The sequence below is a fragment of the Amblyomma mixtum genome, chromosome 3 (genome assembly GCF_055824585.1).
Source record: "Amblyomma mixtum isolate Tamu chromosome 3, ASM5582458v1, whole genome shotgun sequence".
Taxonomy (NCBI): domain Eukaryota; kingdom Metazoa; phylum Arthropoda; class Arachnida; order Ixodida; family Ixodidae; genus Amblyomma; species Amblyomma mixtum.
The window spans coordinates 77,288,495-77,309,580 of NC_143014.1; the positions used below are offsets into that span (position 1 = coordinate 77,288,495).

The 21,086-nt window shown below is 49.5% G+C and overlaps 1 protein-coding gene across 1 annotated transcript; it reads left to right on the forward strand.

The window, feature by feature from the left end:
• Positions 1-254: 254 nt before the first annotated feature.
• On the forward strand, positions 255-20,113 carry LOC149350680 (sodium-coupled neutral amino acid transporter 7-like). Its single transcript, XM_089579780.1, has 9 exons — positions 255-915; positions 9,150-9,271; positions 10,147-10,345; positions 13,709-13,844; positions 15,767-15,859; positions 16,264-16,321; positions 17,866-18,128; positions 18,726-18,925; positions 19,729-20,113. Exons 1-9 carry the CDS (start codon positions 567-569, stop codon positions 19,908-19,910), a joined length of 1,602 nt encoding a protein of 533 aa, XP_089435906.1. The 5' UTR covers positions 255-566; the 3' UTR covers positions 19,911-20,113.
• The last annotated feature ends 973 nt before the right edge of the window (positions 20,114-21,086 follow it).

Consider the following 21,086-nt stretch of genomic DNA (forward strand, 5'->3'; position numbering starts at 1 on the left):
AATATTTGTTTAGAACAAAAATCATATATAGCGTCCGGAAGAGCTAGAATAGGATGCCTGCCTACGAACAGCCTTTCACAATGGCCAGCCAGCGGCGAACGATAGCCCCTGGCCGAGCAAGGAGAGGCGCCGCTTGCGAGATGCGCGCGGATGCGGCGGAACCCGATCTGTCGTGTGGTGTATTTTATCGGTCCTCGGCTTGACTAATCTAGACAGCGCCGATAGCCGCTGCGTGCGCCGAACGCTTGTTGGGCGCAAACAGACGAGGGCGAGGAGGGATGCAGGATCACACCGGCGGCGACGCTGGATTCATCCAGAGCTGCGGCGGCCCGGTTTACCAGATGCCCTTGACTTAGGCCGCGGCCCACTGCGCAAGCGCTCTCAAACGATTCGACATTTTCGCGACAAAGGCTCGCCACGCCAGCAACGAGAGCGCAGTTGAACGGGAGGAGCGGGCTCATCGAAGTCGTTCCGACAGAAGGCTGAGCGCAGGTCCGGCCTGGTCGAGTGTCCGGCCGCTGACGGAGTGTGCTACTTGGGTTCCGCACGCAGGCCAAGTAGCCCCCATGGCAAGCACACGCCGCAGGAGCATGGTGAGCTTCAGCGAGGCGTTCGCCTCGACTGCTGGCGGAGCGCCTCTCCCTCCAGGCGCCTTCTACCGGTACGGCCCCGGCGGCAGCTTCATCCAGGAGAGCTTCCACAGCTCCACCGACTACCCCACCTACATCGCGTGGCAGACCCTGTCCACCGACCTGTCTGAGCGTATGCGGCAGGGCTCCCTACGACTGAGCCGGACCAACACGGTCGAGTACGCGCCCATCACCGAGGAGAACGGCGAAAAGACTCCGCTGTTCACTCCGCCGGGCGACGCCAGCTTCACGGAGTCCATCATCTCCACGCCAGCCATCAAGCAAGGTGGGTGCGCCTTTCGTTGCTGCGTGTCTCAAAGTGCAGCCGCGCTGGTCTGGGTGCCGGCAGAAACAAGTGCAGCGACGCAGACAACAGCTGCGGCGCGAAACTTGTTTCTTGTCCCTGCGGTGAGTGCATTTAGTGTTGAAAGGGTGCCACCATCTATAGGACTAGAGTTCTCACCATCTCGCGTTTACCTGCCTGATTTACGTCTCCACTTGAAGGGTTTCTGCGAAGTGTGTATTAAATCAACCGCTTACGTGTCAATGCCGCGCAGCGCTTACACATGTGAGTGTTCGCGTTTTAATCCGGCTTGATATTTCACTGGATCGTAATGTAGGAAGTTTTCGCATGTATGAAAATCACCATTGTATTCCAGAGTGTACACGGACTAGTCAGTCGTTCATCAGGAAGCAAGGAATTCCTATAAACCCTTTCCGAAAGGTCACTAAGACCACAGGAAATCATGAGGAATGTTTAAATTGTTTAAATTTGTGTTCTTAATTGGAAAGTGTAATCACTGTATTGCTGAAAGATAACCGATTAATAGAAGAAAGAAAAAAACTTGGAGGACACTACACTGTTCTTTCACAGTCGCATAATGCTTTAATGCTCCCTCCCGCGCAAGTACTCCTCTTAGGTTCTGCCTCCATATATGCAGCGGGCGTGTGGTGCACTGCACATGTGCTAGCGCTTGGAATGTGCGTGCGTGATACGCGACCAAGCGCGCACTGCGGCCTTGTTAAGACTATCACCGAAGGCACAAACGTTGCTTGTGTGGAGCCATCGCCACGTTCCGGACCTGCGCCCATCTGAGGTGGCCGTCGGCGAATCGTTCCCATGGCAAACAGCCGGGCATAACGAAGCGGAAACTTCCCTGTGGGTCCTAGTGTTCGTAAATACACTGCACGTGCTGAGCACGTGAACAAACGATGCGAGAATCTGTGGAACGGTGCTTTGCCAGGAACGCACAATTCTGAAGCATCTACTACACTCGCCCAGTTTCCCCCCCCCCCCCCCCCCCCCCCGGCAAATGCAGCCGTACGCAGCGTGCTCGTTCTCGTGAGGGCCACTGCAGGTCGAGAACCAGTAAACTTTTTTTTTTTTTTGAATAAGGCGGAATTGCAGCTGAATGGAAGCAGTCGCTTTAGCGAACTACTTGTAGATTGTGTAATGGTCTTTAATGGTGTATTCCTATCCGCGATCCGGAGCGCCTCTTCGAATCCGCGAAGGAGCGAGATATCCGTCGTGGTCCAATCGGAACAGAGGATGCGAATACAAGTCACACATTGAAACACGTTCTTCGTTTTCGTGCAGCAAGAAAAACTTGCCGATTGGAATACGCTGTAGAGATGTAGCTGCTAATTTCGCACTTTTGCGTGCTTTGCCCTTTTCTTAATCCGTGGTGCTCTTTAAAGGGGTAGCTTCTGCGTTTCCGCGCGTAACATTAGCGCGGGGTCTGCAGTAGATCTGATAGCGCGGTGGCTTGTCGGCAGCGATATGGGCGTGTTTTTCTTAAGCGTCGCACTGGTTGCAACCGGCCGGTGGCTGACAGCTCCCGATGGCAAGATTCTATACACGGCAGCAGTCAACGTCCGCCCTTTTGAGCAATGTCCCATCAGCAACAAATGAACCGCGCACAAGACTATTGAATCGCGGACAGCAAAATGAGTTTTTAGCTGAGGGAACCCCAGTACTAGCGAAGGATAATTTCACTTCGAAGGCGTGAAGATGGTGCTTTAGAAGTGCGAACTGTATACTTCTGTTTCCTCTTCAGCAGCTAGTATGTTGGTGTTTTTTTGCTCGCACAACAGCCCTTAATCACGTTTCATTCCGTGATGATAGTACAGTCGTGAGCAATACGAGAAGGAACAAACTTTTCCCGCAAAACTGCGAATTTTCTGATCATTTCTCCACTAAATTTAAGTGACTTTTGGTTACTTTTGGTTATGCGCCAGTAGAGAGAAAACTAGTTACAAAAAAAAAAAAGCGAAGGCTGTGCTATTCACAAAATTCTGGGGTAATGGATAAATGAATGCTTGAACTTCGTTCTCTTTACTACTCACGACTGTACAGCGGCGAAAGCTTTCCCCAACCGCTTGAGAATGCATACATGCACCACAGCAAGTGCGCACCGGGCTAGTAGTTTGGGCTTCTTGCTCGCTGAAACAATACTGTCCAGATTGTTCCAAAAACAGGGATGACTATAGTGCGTATTCACCCAGAGCAGGCTCTAAGTTGGTGCTGCCAAACTCACCCCGATTAGGCTTCTTTCGCGTGGGACAAATTCGGACGAAAACGCCGGCCGAGACAAAAGGCTTCGTAATGCTATAGGCGAGTGCGCAACTCCGAAAAGTGGGCGTGCATTAATCATCTAACACTGTATACGTAGTGCCCTTAGTTTTGTTTTTCTGCCCAGAATTCGGGGGTAAAAATCTGGCACTGTTTTTTTTTTAGGTTAAACTTGGGGTAGAATTCCGGTTATTGATCAAAATGTGCCACAATTAGGGTTGCTTCAGGTCTTGTTTTGCAGCAAAAGACAATTTACTCTAAGCGAGCGTTTACTTTAGCGCCTGATACAATGGTGCAAAATAATAAGTCTGGTCAATTCTTGTGTTTTGGCATCTAGCTTCCAATACGTCCTTTTCGAAATTTCTTGGATTGAGCCAACTCCACAGATAACAAACGTTACAACAGGCTCAAAATCAGTTGCCTCAAATCATCCCTCCGGAATAAGCAAAATATTTCCGCTAATTTTCGTACGTTCTCTAAAAGTGGCGTTTTCGAGTAGAAAGTGCATTTAGCCGCATCTTTAAACCTCTTTGGAGCGCAAAATGGGGTTTTGCCCGTTAACAAAAGCCCCGACACATGTCATATCTTGCCGAGCGTTTCGCCGTTCATCAGTTTATTAAAAGGAAAAAAAAAAAACGTGCATTTCATACATCCGGCTTTATCAGACAGCCTGTGCTGCCCACCGCACGTGCGCTAAAAAAGGGACGTTTGTTTTCTCTCCGTAAACAAGTTGGTAAGCTTGGCCCGCCGTCGTTTAGTCACTTTTCTCTTCGCTGTCTGCGCTTCCACATTTTCCCCATCTATATGCCGCACAAACTAACCAAACAGCACGTGTTGCTCGGTGGTTATAACACTTGACCTGCGTACCTTGGATGTCGTGTTGTTCGCTGTCGTGATTGCTTAGGGCGCGGGCGCCTGCCAATAATGAACCTTTGCTGTACACAAGAACAGCTTTGCGAAATGGCTCCTGATTAGCTATAGCTGACGCCAGCTATGCGATATTAGTGAGAGTTAAGATCTGCCTGTTTATCTAAAGGCATGGCTGCAAGTGGCATTGTTCTCCTGTGCCAAAACAACCCTTTGCAGCGAAGGAATGCTTTTGCTGAGCACTCTATCTGAGGTGAGAATGCGGGTCGGATAATCAGCGTTCCGCAGCCGAGCCGGCAACGTGACCTCCCTCGCTGATCGCGGGCTGCAAAGTATCTTATCTGTAAGCTAGCGGCCGTCGCTTTTCTCAGTTTGTCAAACCTGACTGCAGTGTTACTGCTGGAAACCCTATACATAATCTGGACATTGTGATTTTCTTTTTCATTGCAATTGCACGGCGACTCCGAGACAACGAAACCGTGGACGACACACGACCACTCGTGTCTTCTTTGTATCATAGTTTGCGCACTTTCGCCGCGAAATTTAAAGCTGCGTAATTTATTGCATGCATCGGAACTGAACTGAAAATGCAACACCTGTGCACAGGGCGAGTTAAATAGGTTCGCCTGGTGAAATGTGCGACTGCGGTTGTACAACTCGGGCCCACCTGCACGACACCTCAGACGATGCGTGCTGCTGGCATGTTCGGGCAAAGGCAACTATCTTGCGACATGGCACAATAGGTGCACATGAAAACGCAATAACTGCATTTAGAAACTACCTGCACATGAAATTCTGTCAGTATGTTCTTAGTGTGAGCCTGTATATGCTCTTTCATACGTGGTACCAGATCCTTTTTAATGAAAATAGTATTTTGTTTCGTTGGCAGGTCGAAAAAGTTTCCATGGCGCGGCACGCTGAGCTGTCAGTGTCGATCGGAGTATCAATATAGGGCCGTTCGCGTGATGATTTCGTTTGAGGTCAAGATGGGCTATTTTTCGTACGCATCGCTTTGACAGTTACTGTTCATTCCCCATTCTTTAGCGGCTGGAAGCGAAAATATCTGGGTACGATATCTGCACAACGTACGCGGGGTGCTACACAGGTAATGTTAATAGCACATCGCTTCTTCCCGTGATTCTCTTGTGTGCGTGGCGTTCTGATCGTTGGGCAGCACGGGCTCGACACAAGCGAACTGTGTGCCTGCGACGCAATATTGTTTCACAAGAGCAGACTCGTATACTACTGCTTTCGTGGCTGTCCTTCGACTGTGCATCTTTCGCTCCGCTCGTTTTGCTGCGTAGCAGAACCGTCACTACATAGAACATGCCGTCCGTCCTCAGACTGGCCAATCAGTTTTCAGCGACAAGGCTTTTTGTCAACGGGCCCGTGTATACTACATTCCCTTCCGTTCTATTGAGAGGCTGCGAACGGCTGAGCACCTGATGTTGGCTTCATATTGTTTTCTAACTTCAAATATGCCGTGCGTCAGCGAAAAAAAAAAAGGCTAACAGCTGCGCAGCAGCGTTCGCCACCCGTGCACCACGCCGTAGCCGCATGATTGACGGCCGCGGCAACCTCGATCCGTTGGTATAGGCGCCACTCGGCCGCTTTCTTTTAGCTACTCCTCACGACAAACGAGCTGGTTTCTAATTGCGTCGTATATTCCTGCTAGAGGTCATTAGTCCTTTCAGTTACGAAACTCTGACTAAAAGTCCGGCCACGTGCTGCGGCCAGTTTAATGACAATTAGCGGATGCAGGCGTCGCCTATCAGCTGCGCTGCCGACGTGTGGTAAAGCCATTAACATTTTCTTTCTACACTGTAACCGTGGCTGGAGCAGCGCTGAGCGGTCAGTCTGGACGCCGCAAGTGGCGCGACAGTTTGATAATCTGAGTTTTACATCGACCGCAGTGCCGGATCGATAAATTTCATGTGGATTTGTTTCCCCTCTGACCTTCGGCGGAGAACAAGAAACGCACTGCGCCAGGCAACATTTACGAGCCATTTGTGGGCCGCGCATCTGTAGTATACGAACTTCATCGCCACCAAGAGTAATCTAATGCCACTTCCCATATATCTGTCATCTCATCCTAAGTCCAATTCTGGCCCTCTTCTGGCCTCGATGCCCTTTCGATAATAAACGCCATCAGTCAATCGAGAGTAGGTGTCAGCATGAAATGCATTGCAGGTGTAGCGCATCCATGGGACGGCTCATAGGTGTTGGTAGCTGCACACTGGCACAGGCCATACGATCCTTGGCTGGTGAACGTGCCCCAGTCTTCGCCCGCTTCTTTTCTTCGAGCTCGGCAGCTTTCGCGGCTTTCCGCGATCAGCCGCTTTTCTTAGCTGGACTGCGTGCTCGGCTTCCTTCGCCGCTTTTGGCTCTTTACGTGCTGGTTTTCGGGATGGGCACTCGCTACTTTCGCTGTTTGACGAACATAGCGCTCGCTCGCTCACTCTTCATGGGCCCCCTTAGCGTACGTATACATAACTCTCCCATTTCAATCTCTCGACAGCTACAACTCGGTTGCACGGCCACAGCGGCAGTGTTGGTGGCGCCGAACATTTGCAAGCGCAGAGCGCACAGGTGAAAGATGACCTGAGAACACGCAGCTTTAGAGGCTTCTCAGGTGTACGAGAGCGATCGAGAAAGAAGCTTCTCTATTTGCGCCGGCGCTGGTTCGAACCCCATTCGGAGCTAGTGTCGTTTTTCTGTTTGCTAAAATTCTGACAGGAAGGTTCGGAAGCTTTCGGACGATAAGTTTGGCTTCGTGTTCGGCCTCAGATACCCGGACGATGTCCGTCCGGATTTGCTGAGAGCGTTAACTAAACGCATTTCATCCTTAAAAATGCGTACGTTGCTTTCGACACGACAGCACGTGCGTTCAGCAGCGTTTTCCAGGAACTTTATTTCAGGCGCTTTCACGCTGCTGCCACGTGCCGCTTCGGCAGCCATTGCGAAGCCGTTAGTCAGCGATAGCGTGAAGTTTTGATGTTGAGCACAACAAGGATCGCGTTTCTGGCGCTCGTGCCATATCAGAGAAATCTCTCGGCAGCCTGGCCACTGTCGCGACGCCGGACGTTGGGCCCGAGTCGAGGGTAGCGAAGACCAGCGAGGCGTCGAGGAACCTCGGAGGCGAGGAGCTCTCGTAGGCGAATAAGAATTTATTTACATCATTACAGATAGAGATTTCAGAGAATTCTCATTTACGAGGCGGAAACACCGGGTTTTAAGCCTTGTAATGTCCCTAGGCAGGGAATTCGTTGTCCTTGGGCGCGCACCAATCGAAGAGCACAAATTGGCATTCTTTCCACACGGCACCATAAAGGCCCGCCCTCTAATTCCTGCACGTAGGCACACACACCACCAGCCTTCCGCAGACAACCGCGGTTTCTCACGTTGCGAACTAGGAAGATCGTGTTCTCGGCGTGTCCGTTCGTCCTGTAGGCTTGCTCCTCAGCGGCGTGTACGTTTCTCCAACCGGCGGGTTTCGGTAAACTGACCCCCGCGCGGAGCCAGCGTTGCTTGCATCATGCCCACGCCGTCGCACCTTGGCGAGGTCGCCGTTCTCGAGCAGCCTTGTGTAGCTTCTGCCTCATCCGGATACTCGATACGATGCGAACTTGAGCTCCGTGTACGGTCACGCGCTACGGAAACCCTCGTCGACGCGTGCTCGTTGCCAGGCCATGGTTGCTATCCGCCCTTAAGCGCTCCACGGTATACTTGGCATCAATGAGACGCACCGGCGCCTTCGCAGACAGTTGAGACATTACACCACACTTTAGTCGGAATTTGGTTTGCGCCGCTATAGAAAAGTGGGCCCTCTTTCCTTCACGAGCGAGCACTTCAATGCTTCGCAATTTTAAAAGCAACACTTCATAACTTTAATTCGAGTGAAACCTTTCAGGAGGAATGAAATATTACCAAACATTTTCAAATGCCCCACTTAGCTGGTTATCTCCAGTCGTTGATGTTGCAGTATGCACTTTGAATGATGAATGATGTACACCTGTTCAATTTTCCAAGCACAGATTACTTTTTTTTCGTTTACAGCAAGAGCAGTAATATCTTCGTACAAGCCATTTAGTAGACGCAGTTTAAGGATACAACGGCAGTTGTGTAACGCGTAACGCGTTTTTTATTCGCAGTCGAAGCCCTCCGTTTGTTTTGAGAAAAGGAAAGGCGCATGACTGCCTCACTTTGTAGGTGGACACCACCGCCACATACATCGAAGCGCGGCTGAGGTGTCTGCTCACCCTGGGGGCCCGTTATGCACCTTTCATTTCCTCAAAACCAACAGTCTGAACCGTCCGTTGGGTTTGAGAAAAAGAAAAGCTCAGAACTGCCTTAAGTTGTTGGCGCACACCACCGCCACCTCACAACGTGATTGAGGTGTCCACTGACCCAGGGAGCCAGTTATGCGTCTTTCCTTTCTTCAAAACCAAACGGATGGTTTAGAATAAGACAATACTGGGAACTAGACTATTTACTCCGTGCAAGCGGGCCCTGGTGTGAAGTGTGCCGGCGAAGCGATCGTACAGAAGAGCGTAACCGGCAGAAGTCGGAGTATGTATGCACGTGAGCGTACAGACCCCCAAACGGGTCTGGGACGCCGAACCGGGCAGTCTCCTATGAAACGCTAAAATTGGCCTGCCACTCCAGATCTCTCGGCCGATAATGCCAATCAGCTCTCGCTGATTAATGCGCTAAGCAGGTAAGCTTAAATGTAATAATTTTTTCATATTACGCACGTAGCTTTCGCACTATGCACTTTCATGTGCACCCTGTGGGCGCCTCTGAATCATAATTAGCCACTCTTTTCTGGCCATTAGAAGGCCGAGCGCGTAGAGTACAGGAGCACCAGTCTTAGCTACAGTAATTGGATTCTGGTCGTTAAAATTTCAAGTGTTCAGCTGCAGTTACAAACAGCGCAAGCACGCGGCGGGGGAGGCGTTGCATCTATTTTAGTCCCTCTTCCTTCTGTTTCTCAAGTGGGGTGCCCTTGGACTTTGGGCGATCCCTTGGACTTTGGGCGCAATTTTCGCCTGTTGTTGATCTGACTTGTGTTTGGCTCGCAGGGGTCGGATGGAGCGTGGCAGCTTTCTTGCTGGTCAACTCTGCGCTGGGAGCCGGCGTGCTCAACTACCCGGCTGCCTACGACCGCGCTGGCGGCATCCTGGCGGCGACGCTTCTCCAGATAGTAAGCCCGCGCTCTCCGCTGCAAAATCCTGGGCTTACCAGTTGGCGGTCAGGTCGGGTACTCGTGTGGTTTCCTCAAAAGCGCAGCATCAGACCGCCGTGGGTCGCGTTTTGGCGATTATGGTTAACTTCGAACAATGAAAACTAGAGAATTTCAGAGTGCAGTTCAAAGAAATTTTGCGCATTCAACGCAGTATTAACGATCCACAAATGTGCCAAGTAAGCTTCTGTTTTGTCAATTAGATGAGAAGTTATTGAGCAGCTAATATGTAATTTTTGTCGCTGTTGGTAGCTCCGGTTCTATATAACTATCAACTGGAGCCGAAAACTGCTCTGTCAATACCGATATTAACATTTCATGTAAGCGCTGCAGTAGCCACTTTTTTTTTTTTTGTACAGTATTTTCGAAAGGCTTCACGCAAGTAGGAAAGTCAAACAAAATTATTATTTTATGCACTACGATATTTGCCCGCTGCACTAACGTCAACGATTATTCTTGATAGCAACGCATACCATTGAAACGTGAATACTCATCTTCCTGATGAGCTAAAACTTGTTTTTCTATCCTAAGCGGAACTGCTACAACGATCGCGCAAACTTTGCGAAAAGTGACGAGTGACCACGAAAGTGTAGGCTTCCGCCTTGACCTCTGCACCACTGTACCCGGAGTGGTATGAGGGCTCCCAGCGATCTATGACTTTAAACTAGATAATGACCGATTTTGCGTATATGGGCATCAACTCAATAACGCAGTCTCGTCATACCCTTAAGGCGGAGCTAAAGTGTCCCCTCTAGTTTTAGAGGCATCGTTGATTGCGTGGTGGCCTCGGGTAGCCGACCGCTGATTATAGTACAGTAAGCCTTGGATGCGCGCAGCTCATGATCTGCCTGAACGTGGTGACAATGCTGATCCTGGGCTACTGCTCCGACCTGAACGGCGACAACACGTTCCACGACGTGCTGCTGACCACGTGTGGACGACGCGCCCAGCAGCTGGCGGCTGTCTCGATCCTGCTTTCGTGCTACGGCATCAGCATCACCTTCCTGATTGTCATCGGCGACCAGTACGATAGACGTAAGTTTTCTCCTCCTTCGTTTGTTCAACCATCTCGGCTGCAATGAGCACCGAACCCGTAGCATTTAAGTATGTCGGACTCGGCTCTTGCTAACAGCCTTGTCCGATATTGTTCGGCGCAGCTGAGCAACTTGCACACTTACAGGTCACGACGCACAGCAAGCCTTAACGCGGGCACACTGCGAGCAGCTTGCTGCTTCTGAAAGAACTGCTTTTTCGGCAACAATTTCATGTTCGCTATAGCTAGGTTTTATTTCTCACCAAAAACACCAGTAGGTTCTCGCAGACCGTATGAGTTGACTGCTTGCAGCACGTTTGGCTCGCTTATATTAAGTGCCATTCATTACAAAGGTGTCCTGTTGTTGCCAGGCAATGGGCAATGGATTGTTTGGGATATGAGGCACACCATAGCTGAGAGCTCCGCGTTCTTCTAGACTGCCTGGAATTCTCAGCACATGGGCATCTCTCGGCAGCCAGAAGCCGTAAGGTGGGTTGTTGCCAGGTGATGCTCCCGCTCCCAAATGAAACTCGCTGCAAATGGAAGCAGGCCGCTCAGCTAAGATTATTCGCCATCGTTGATATTCCTCTGACAGTACCCCACCTGGTGCCGTGCATTTTCCCAAAGGTGGACACTTCCTTTGGGGTGAAAAGCTGAGTCATGGCTCGAGGGTCAACTTGAGGACGTCTGCAGTAAAGCCGAACGAGTAGCTGCGTAGAACGCTGTCGAAATCGCGTAACTCGAAATCTCAGCTAGAGGAAGGATATTGTACCATGCAAAGGTTCGTAGCTTCTAGCGCAATAATTGGAAATTTAAACCTTAATTGAACTAGTGGGCAGAGCTGTGCGCCTCGCCGGTATGCCGGTCAGTTGCGCGATGCGCAGGGGGCCTCTGATAACCGGAGATGTGTACTGGCCTCTCCACCCTTAACGAGAACATGCCACTTGCACGTCTGTCCCACTCTTTTCTCTCTCATTTTCTAGTCGTAAGTTCGCGTCTGTCACTTGGCTGCTCTTGGACTCCGTGTGAGGTGTTTAGTGAAGAAAAGGAGCTTTACTTCCTCATTCTAACGCAACCCGCGACCGCGCTTAAATGCCTTTGCTCACTGGGCACCGTACACTTTCAAGGCATCTTGCAGATGGTTAGCGTAGCTCTGAAAAAAGGTTGTCTAGTGCACCTGGATTGCTTAACTACGATGGCGTTTCGATAGCATCAGCGCTTAAGGTATATGTAATTCATCAGCGTGTGCCTGTTATGGCAGCCTTCAAGCGGGTAAGGAAGAAATCGTAATCTGAGCTTTGCACTTCATGAGATGTAGCATTTTTAAACGGATGGAAGCTGTTCAAGTGAAATATAGTGCTTGAAATATATCGGAATAGGTAATGCCGTGATACGAAATGTTAAATAAAACGAAGAATGCCGAAATATATATCCAAGCGTGCAGCATTAAATATGTGAGTGCGGTTTGTGGCTGCTGCATGCAGATGATATTAACGTGTCTTTCTGAATTTGTGGACTATTGCCGGCTTTGTCCGACTTTCACTGTACCGGATTACAACATATTTGCCCCTACCGTGCAGCTGTCATTGTGTGCACTATCGAGATGTGTGCGCCGGAGAGGGAAACCAGGTCATTTTATCGCTAAAGGCGTTCGCTGGCCGCCCGCTGTTGACTGAGTTGCGTGGGATGCCGCAAATGAACTTTTTCTTTCTTTTGTTATGCTGTGAGCGTGCGGTTGAGCCGATGCATCATTGAAGAATAGCGCGATAAAAGTTTCGCAATTGTGGGCATAGGAAAGTATGACACATTCTATTGCTCTTTCGCCCTTGCGTGTAGACCCACTTGACCGCTGGAGATCGCCAGTTTTCTGCGAAGACCGATAAGGGTACCAAATACGTGATCGACAATGCGGCCACCCACCGTGCGCCCAGGTGTGGACGTGACAGCAGTGCTGCTACGGGATCTTATTAATTTGCTAGTATTAGTAGGCTCCTCATGGGCAAAATACCATCGTCTTCGGCGATGGATGTTTGAAGCATCTGCGCAAGAGTGAAAATTGACAAGGAAAGCTGCAGTGACTGTTCTACTTCGAGTCTGGGCGAATCTGGGCGAGTTGGTACATCCTGATTCTAGAAAGAACAGCGCTAACACATGCAACGACAGAACGAGAGACTAAACACTAGAAACAAGCGCCGACTGTCTACTGCACTTTATTGATGGAAGATGGGAACACTTTATAAAGGCAAGGAGCAGATGGGGAAAGGATGGGAGCGACACAGTCGGGGATAACAGCATCGAAGAACGCACGCGCGAGCAACACAAGAAAATCAAAACATGCCAACAAACAAACAAACAACTCAGTTGTTGGCCGCTTCTAAGAAGTCGACCTCTGCGGCAAAGAGCGATAATGAGGGGGTGCTAACGCACCTACTGCCATATTTCTTTATGGTGCGCTTCTAAGCTGACACGCTCCGTGTTGTCGGCACTCTTGCCGAGAATCTTGGTCTCTCGAAACCGAGGCCCTTGCACTTACTAACATGCGCAACCGAATGTGCGTACTTGTCCGAAATTTAAGTGTTTTACAGGACATGCTCCTCAACCACGCCGTGAGGGAAGGAATTGGGGGGGGGGGGGGGTGAAAAACGGTAGAGAATGAGTGTGCCGCACTGCAGTTAGCTAAACCACGCTACCGAACCACGTGCTGTGCGAACCACGTCAGCGGCGGCGCCCGGCCGCGCCTTCGGTTCCGTCTTCGGAGCGGCGAGACCTGTTACGTTCGCCTCGGATCAATGGCATCCCCTTAAATCTTAAATCATTTTAGTCACCAGGAAGGTGAACAATGGATTCGTCCTCTTCGCCTGCTTTCGTGCAGTTATGTGATGCGTAATGATAGGGAAGTATTGAGCAACACGCAAATAAATTTCACGAATCGAAACTTGTGACTTCATTTCTTCAACACAAATCGTTCACACAGTCGTAGTGGCAATGCTAGCGCATACCCTTTCGCATTGATCGCAATGATCGGTTGCGAGTTTTTGATCTCTTGGCGTGCGATCATTTTCTTGCTTTTGTCCGTGCTCTTTGATCGCATGGTCGAAGCGCACACCTGTGTATTGGGAGACCCGTTTTTAATGAAAAATCACCACTGTAGCCTTGTAAGGCTACACTATACCGCCCGTGTCTCCATTGTAATGCTTCGGCCCCAGGAGTACATAAATGAAAGGTCTATCGCGCGCAGCCAGACGGCACACTTCGGCACATGAATAAATCGATAACGATGCGTAGATGTGTACCATTCCTCACTCTTTGCCAATGCTAGTTTGTGCTTCTCATACTTCATAGGCGCCTGTGTCACGTTTTCGCAGTATTCGCCTCCCTGTTCGGACCCGTCTTCTGTCACGAGTGGTACCTGAACCGCCAGTTCACCACATTCGTCACTGCCGTGCTGTTCATAATGCCGCTGTGCTACTTCCAGCGCCTGGACTTCCTCAAATACGCTAGGTACGTGGTTGTTACAATTTCTGCATCGTCCGCTATACGCTTGTCAAAGCGCGCGGAACTATTCTCTGCAATGCATACTTCATTATAATTTGTTATGTCCTGGCACCCTAGCACTTACAAGAATATTTAATCTTTCATCACAACGTTCACAAGAGACCATTGCGAATTGCATTTCTCTACTCATGCAATCCGGGCAATACGTTGTTTAATGTTGGGTTGATTTCATTATGACCTTGCATACGTAAAAAAAAAAGTTACTGCTGAACAGTACCATTCATACTATCTTACCATCTTATGGTACTTGTTTTCATAGACAGTTCGTAGTACCAGATATCCAGTGAACCTATTCACCAGCTTTTATAAACGAGTCGAAAAGACTGATTTTGTGACGAATTTTCGACCTTGCACCTTAAAATAAAAATTGCCCGAAATTTCAGCTTCATGTACAATGTATTACCTGGCTGAACAAGCTGTTTAGTGATAGAAATTTTGTCACGTTGTTTTAGAGCAGCTTTGTATCCATAGTTGGTGCGCATTTTTCGTTCGACCAGCAACTAGCCGTTTAAGCTATCAATGCTGCTATCTGTGTGCACATTCCAGGGGCATGATTCACTAGAAGTTGCCTTAAATCTTGAGTCACTTTAGCTGTGTGTTTAGGAGCGACATGTCCGCAACAAACGATGGCGTGCATAGTGCCACAAGCGGGGCAGGGGCAGCATTATCCTGTCGGAATCCATCGCTTGCGAAACATATACTCGCGTGGCCGATGTATCCAAATCTGGCTCCCTGATTGGTTCACAACGTTAGGAGACTGTCCCACCCCTTGCGGCATTCAGGTGAACTGCTCCGAACCCGGCGTAGAAAGAACGCACCACCAAAAGTCTTCGCAGCGGATATGCGGGCATATCCGCTGCGCTGGTTTTATGTCTGTTGACATAAAACCAAAAAAACTATCTGCAGGTCCTTTCCAGATTTCGGTTTGGAATTTCAGAACTGGTAGTATTAAAGAACTATGTCATCCTGTGTGTGTCCTGCGGTCTTACGCTCACGATGAGCTTCAAAGAAACATGCACCGCAAGACCTTCTTTCAAGCATTAGTATCCCCAGCTTGCACGCCTTCTGAAACGCACGAGGCACAATGCAACCAGCAACCAGGAGTGATTTGAGATGGCCTTGTGGTTCTGTCGGCTTGCCAGAACAGGGATAATCGGGAACGTGGCGTCGGGATGAATTTTTTTTCCTTCAGGTCTCGGTGAATGGGTTCTATCAAGGGCCTTTTCGCAGTAGTCTTGATGTCTCTCCAGGAACCCTCTGCTGGCGACGGTTCCTGCATGACGGCATTGTGCATCTAGTTAAATACCTGCAATAAGCTTTTAGGAGCTGCATTGTGTACGCGCCAGTGAAACCGTTGCATCGCACACACTGCAGCTTCTCCGCTCTAACATTTCTCATGACTCGCTAAAAGAGTGCATAAAATGCAGAAAGTGTGGACGTAAGGTCGTTTGTGAGCCCTAGCTCTCATTCCATCTATTCACTTGCCGTGGGGGGTGAGGTCACCTAGCAAGCGTACCAATGACTCATCCTCCGAATAAAATACGCTGAAGGACCGAGTCGCCGTTACCGAATGCCACTAACATTCGCCTCTGTCGGGGAAGTGAACTGCTCCAGGAATGAGCCTGTTGAGCCTTCTATCTCCTAAAGTTGATTGCAGGTATTTAACTAGATTCATTCGCCAGTTTTGTGATTCCTTGTGCGGGCCCGGTGATCGCTTGGGAGTGTGCAGGTTCTGCACCGGTCTCGAACTGACGAGTTGGAAACTTATGTCCCTTGTCAATTTTCCATCGTCTGCAAGACATTTTTGTCGGAGAACAAGTTTTAAATCTACTAATTCTTGCCTGTGCCTTCACCTTTTGTTTCTTTAGCTCGCTCGGGATCTTCGTCATGCTGTATCCTGTTTTCCTGACGATATTCATTTTTTCCACGGAGGAGCTCGAAACAGTCACCATGAAGACAAAGTAAGCTTGCAGAATTGAAACTCATTCATCATTTAACACTGCTCTGTCATATATAGGGCGAGTGGTTCAATGCATTCGATGATGTTGCGTTTGTTTGTGAATGCGACTCATACAGACAGGAAGTGCACTTTTTGGGCGAAGTAACATACCAGCCTTTAAATTTTGCTGCTTGATTTCTAAACAACTACGTTGCAGACTGCTTTCAATGATGATGTTATGTTTATAAATGTGCCGGAGCCAAATTAAACATGGCACTTTCACAGGGCGTGTAGATGAAATATTGAACATCATATTGCTCTCTAAGCTACACTTTCGTGATTACTGACCTGTACGCCCGCGTTTGTGGTGTCTGCTGATGGCAGCAGTGACGCGCAAGTTTAATCCATTCTTCGTTGCCGTTGCAGACCGAACAGCTTCATCGACCTTATTGTGACTCTACCTGTGATCTGCTTTGCTTACCAGGTAGGTGTTAGATGGGAAAGCTGTATTCAGGTCCAAGTTTTCTGCTCTTTAAAATTCCTAGGGAATGCACTTTCTCACATGTTTCATTCTAAACACGCCTGTAGAAGATGATCACGGTGCCACTGTATGTAATGTTCTACGGACTGGTGTAGTTCTTTTCATTAATTTAGATGCGTAAGTACATTTGGGCACTATAACGCATCTACACTGGCGCTGGCACAAGACATAACCTATGTTGTTAGTATTGCGTTTGCGACATTGCACCCGCCGCGGTGGCTCAGTGGTTACGGCGCTCGGCTGCTGACCGGGAAGACGCGGGTTCGATCCTGGCCGCGGCGGCCGAATTTCGAAGGAGGCGAAATTCTAGAGGCCCGTGTACTGTGCGATGTCAGTGCATGTTAAAGAACCCCAGGTGGTCGAAATTTCCAGAGCCCTTCGCTACGGTGTCCCTCATAGCCTGAGTCGCTTTGGGACGTTAAACCTTAATAAACCAAAACCAGTTGCAACTGCGCCCGTGCCAGTCTTTAACCACTTATTTCTGCAGACTCTCTTAGTCGAGGGATTGCACTTTACCGATCTTATTGCGTTCCTATAATCTAATATGAACATACTATCCGCAGCAAAACTTTATTAGAAGCGAGTGTGCGGAAAACTTTATTTCGGCGCGGTCACTGGCAACAATACCATGCGACTAGATCGCGAGGCAGATGTGAAATCCGACAACACGCGTTCCGCAATACTGCCGGTAGTACGTGCAGAGCTGTCTGCAAGCTCATTTTCTGTGCCTGTCAGATGCGAGTAGGCAACCGCCGTCGGCGTTGCCACCATACGCCGGCCACATTTAAAAAGCTCCTCATTCAGTGATATCCATTGCTTTCCAGTCGTAAATGCTGAATGGGCAAGTTAAACTTCCTACTTAATATTTGTAAGACCACGAGACATTTCGATAAGCAGCGATGGAAAGCTTTCGAAGATTTTGTTTTCTTTGGCGCGAGGGCAGCTTGGCCGAAGTCGCTAACGTATTTGGCCTGCTCGAGGTGGCGTCAAAGACCCATGACAGCAGGTGCAGGTGGAACAGTTTGGTGCCCGCGCTGCAGTCAATGCTGCGGTTGTTCGACGCCACCCGCAGCATCGCCTGTCATTGGTTTATCCGAAGCAAATGCTCATTTTGCTATACGCGGCTTCTCTGCTTCGGCTATAGATGCAGTCTTCAGCTCATTTCTAGGTCGCCGCTTTCTACCTCCCATAAATGCTGTCCCCTATAGGACGAGCTCCCATATGTGCATTCCTTCTTTTTATTGGTAGATCAAGGCTAATACCTCAAGACTTCCGCTGCGTAGCAGAATTGCAATCGCTGCAAAGGGCTTTGACTTGTTTACTCGTCGTGCTGTGCGCGGCCGCTCTTGTCAAATGTGTTACACGAGATCCTGACGGTTATTTGGATGCGCATCGTCCTTGCACGCTCTGCAGTGGGTTGGCGAGTGTGCCGCGTAACAGAAAATGCTTGCAGGAGAGTGGTGACTAATGGAGTCTTTGTTCCTCAGGCACACGAGGTGGTGGTCCCCATATATGCGAATATGCGCGACCGGCGGCTGGCGAACCTGGCCAAGGCCACAGTCATGACGACCTTATTCCTCTTCGTCATCTACTCGCTCATGGGCACTTTCGGCTACATGGCCTACGGCTCGGCCGTCAAGCCAGACATCATGCAGATGTTCGACGCCTCGAACCCCTGGGTGCTGTTCGGCATCGGCGCCCTCATAGTCAAGATGGTCACCACGTACCCGCTACTCGCCTTTTGCGGCCGGTGGGTGTGTCCGTAATTCTAGACGCCGCCGTCTTCGTCATTTTGACGTTCCGCGCTCGCAGTGGTCGTATGGGTGCGCTCAAGTATGAAACAGAAGAATTAAAGGGACACTGAGGACATCGCTATCAATTTTTTTTGTTAGTCATATTCGATAGTTCAGCATTTCGTGGCTTTGTTGCCGCTTGTCCGGCAGCGAAAGGTGCATTTAATTATTACTAAGAGATTTAAATTCAATTCAATTTATTTAGAATTTTTTGCAAAACTTTGTCCCGCCGCTCCGATTCAGACTCGGGGCCCTGATGACGACATAGGAGAAAAGTGACGTAAAGTTGCGGAAACGGAGACTGCGATTGCTGTAGGCGAGCGCTGCGCTGCCGCCTGTCAAGCAGCCGAAATGAAAACCGCTTAGCTTAAAAGTAACATTTGTGTAGCTCTAGCTGATGTGTACAGAACATTCTCAATGCATAAGGGGGGGGGGGGGGCGATGCCCGATTTGAGGGCACCCTTTTGTTCCTGTGTGCCACAACGGTATGCATCGGGGTGCATATGATCCCGTTGGCTTGTCTCGTTTGATCGGTGTGCTGTGCTTGCCTGCAGGGGAGCCTTTGATGGCCTTTATGCTGAGCTTACGAAGCTTCCCACGAAGGAATTCATCGAAGGCGAGCCTCGTAGGCGCATCTACATCACCACAGGCTGGTTCCTGACCACCGTCGCCCTAGCCACTTTTACGTCCAACGTTGGCGTAGTGATCGAGCTCCTGGGCTGCTTGGCAGCTGCCAATATTTTCATCTTTCCGGGTAAGCCCTTACTGCTTCTAGGCCGTGCGGAAGTGCACAGTTTTCTGTTTTTCGCTATAATGTTCGCGCTTTCCGTAACGTTCTGTGGCACTTGGAATTACCATAGGTGTTTGATGGTGGTGTTCTGTGCTTTCGTCACGAGGTCTAATTTTCGAATCTTGTCGCCCGAACGCTTCTTACGATGTTATGTTTTGTTTCGAGACCACTGCACGCGTGACGTTGACGTAAACAGACAGGAAAGTTAACCGGCAGTCAGCTCGATGCGACTTTATAGGACCTGGCTCATGGCTCACAAGCCCCGGAGGGGCGCACGTGGCGAGTCTGGCTTATGAGAGGTGCTGCCGCTTACTAGACGCATGTCGCATAAAGGCTGGTTCACATGCAAGCGACTGAGCGAATTGAGCGGCGCGTCGCATCGAAAAAAAATTCAGCTTGTTGGAACCTAGCCGCTCGAGCCGCCGTGACGACTCACAGGTTTTTCCGCCGCGGCGGCAGGATTCGCTAGCGTTTTCGCTTGCATGTGACACAGGATTAAACGTGTCAGGTGCAGGTTGTTGTGAGAGGTCAACGTAGTGCGACCTTGCTTGTAGCACTAAAGTATCACGGGCGGCGTCAGTCAAAACGCTTCCTTGGGCGCAGTTTTGTCCCGCCTTAAGTGAAATGAACTGCAGCTCCATTATGCATGCTTATTTTCCTCCGGCATGACTTACAGCACAATTGACGTTGACGTCGCATGCATGTGGCCTTGAAAAAGTTTTGTGAAGCCATGCGACTCTACCTTGACGTAACATGATTGCTTGCAGGACTCTGCCTCCTGGGCGTGTTCCACCAGCAAGAGAAGTTCGGCCTGAAGCGGCCCATGGTAGTGTTCGCCATCGGCGGCCTCATGGTGGTCATCGGCAGCTTCGTCTTCGGCGTGGTCTTGCTCGATACCATCCTGAACGACATCACTAAGGGCGGCACGCATCATTTGCTTTGCACCTGAGTGCCCCGAAGCCCTTAGTGCCACTTGGCAGTGTACATTTTGTATAGGAGTGTGATGAGTGCGCCCACCTTTTATACTGTCTTAAACATGAAAGATCTGTAACTTAAGTGTTGCATGAACATTTATTGTTTTAGCTTATTTGCCACAATTTGTCTTGAAATAAATGTGATTGCAGTTACAATATACATGCAACCACGAGATTCCGCGCATCTTATCGGTCGACCGCATGCATTCCGTCCGCGAAGGATATGCAAATGCCTTCGAATCCTCTTCAGCCTCTCCAGTGGACAGAGAAAAATGTACCCACATGGAGTCGGGACAAGCGTTCCATATACTGGAAATGCGGGTTTCGCCGAGAGGCGATGAATAAAAAAAGGCACATGTTTACGCATACACGCTGGCAGAACACAACTGGTTGCGCTTTTAAATGGCTTACTTTCACTGCTTACAGTGCAGGTTTACACAGCGTCAGTGCTCGCAGACATGTTGAATGTAACTCTCATGCCAGCAGATGAGAGGGGTGCGGCAGAAACGATCAGTAAGAGCCCATCGCCTCCCGCAGTATACCCTTCCTGATTGTGTCTAAACATTAAATTCCAAAAGTTAATGTGTTGCGAGACTTCTAATGATAAGAATTCAAACTATTCTCGAGGGCGCTCTTTATTCGACCTGCAATAAAATCGTAATTCGAAGCTTTCAAAGCTTTGTTTCCGTTGAAAGGAAACTACCTCTGCGAAAATTTAACGAGAGAAGTGTGGCACGCAGCCACAGAACTGGTTTGTGGCTGGAGTAAAGGCACTACGAAATTGCGTCACACCTTTTTATAAAATGGACGGCAGCTTCCAAGGTACGACAGCCTCTCCGTGCGAAGTACGCAAAAAAACGGACTCCTTACTTAAACATTGCCTTCAGCACAGAGTTGTGATTAAGGAAGCTGCTTAACCTTGCACGATATGTAGTTAATTCAGGAGCCAGGTAGGGCCGGGAGGCCGTTCGGGTAATGAGCGGTCGGTACATTTGCAGGGATGCGTTGACCGTGGCTGGCGCAGGCCGATTCAGTGGAAGTCAGTTAACGGGGCATTTAGAATGCATTGAACGTAACTGGGCTAATTGGGATAATGATGGCGGGGAGACACCTCGCATGTTATGTCGCAGGTGGGCAAAGTGCATGGGAGC

What these genes read in the sequence shown, in the direction of transcription:
- LOC149350680 (XM_089579780.1), top strand. Translation starts at nt 567, where the DNA reads ATGGCAAGCACACGCCGCAGGAGCATGGTGAGCTTCAGCGAGGCGTTC. An exon ending in CGGCGACGCTTCTCCAGATA is followed by an intron (nt 9,272 to 10,146) that starts GTAAGCCCGCGC and finishes GGATGCGCGCAG; the next exon opens with CTCATGATCTGCCTGAACGT. An exon ending in CTACTCGCCTTTTGCGGCCG is followed by an intron (nt 18,129 to 18,725) that starts GTGGGTGTGTCC and finishes GCTTGCCTGCAG; the next exon opens with GGGAGCCTTTGATGGCCTTT.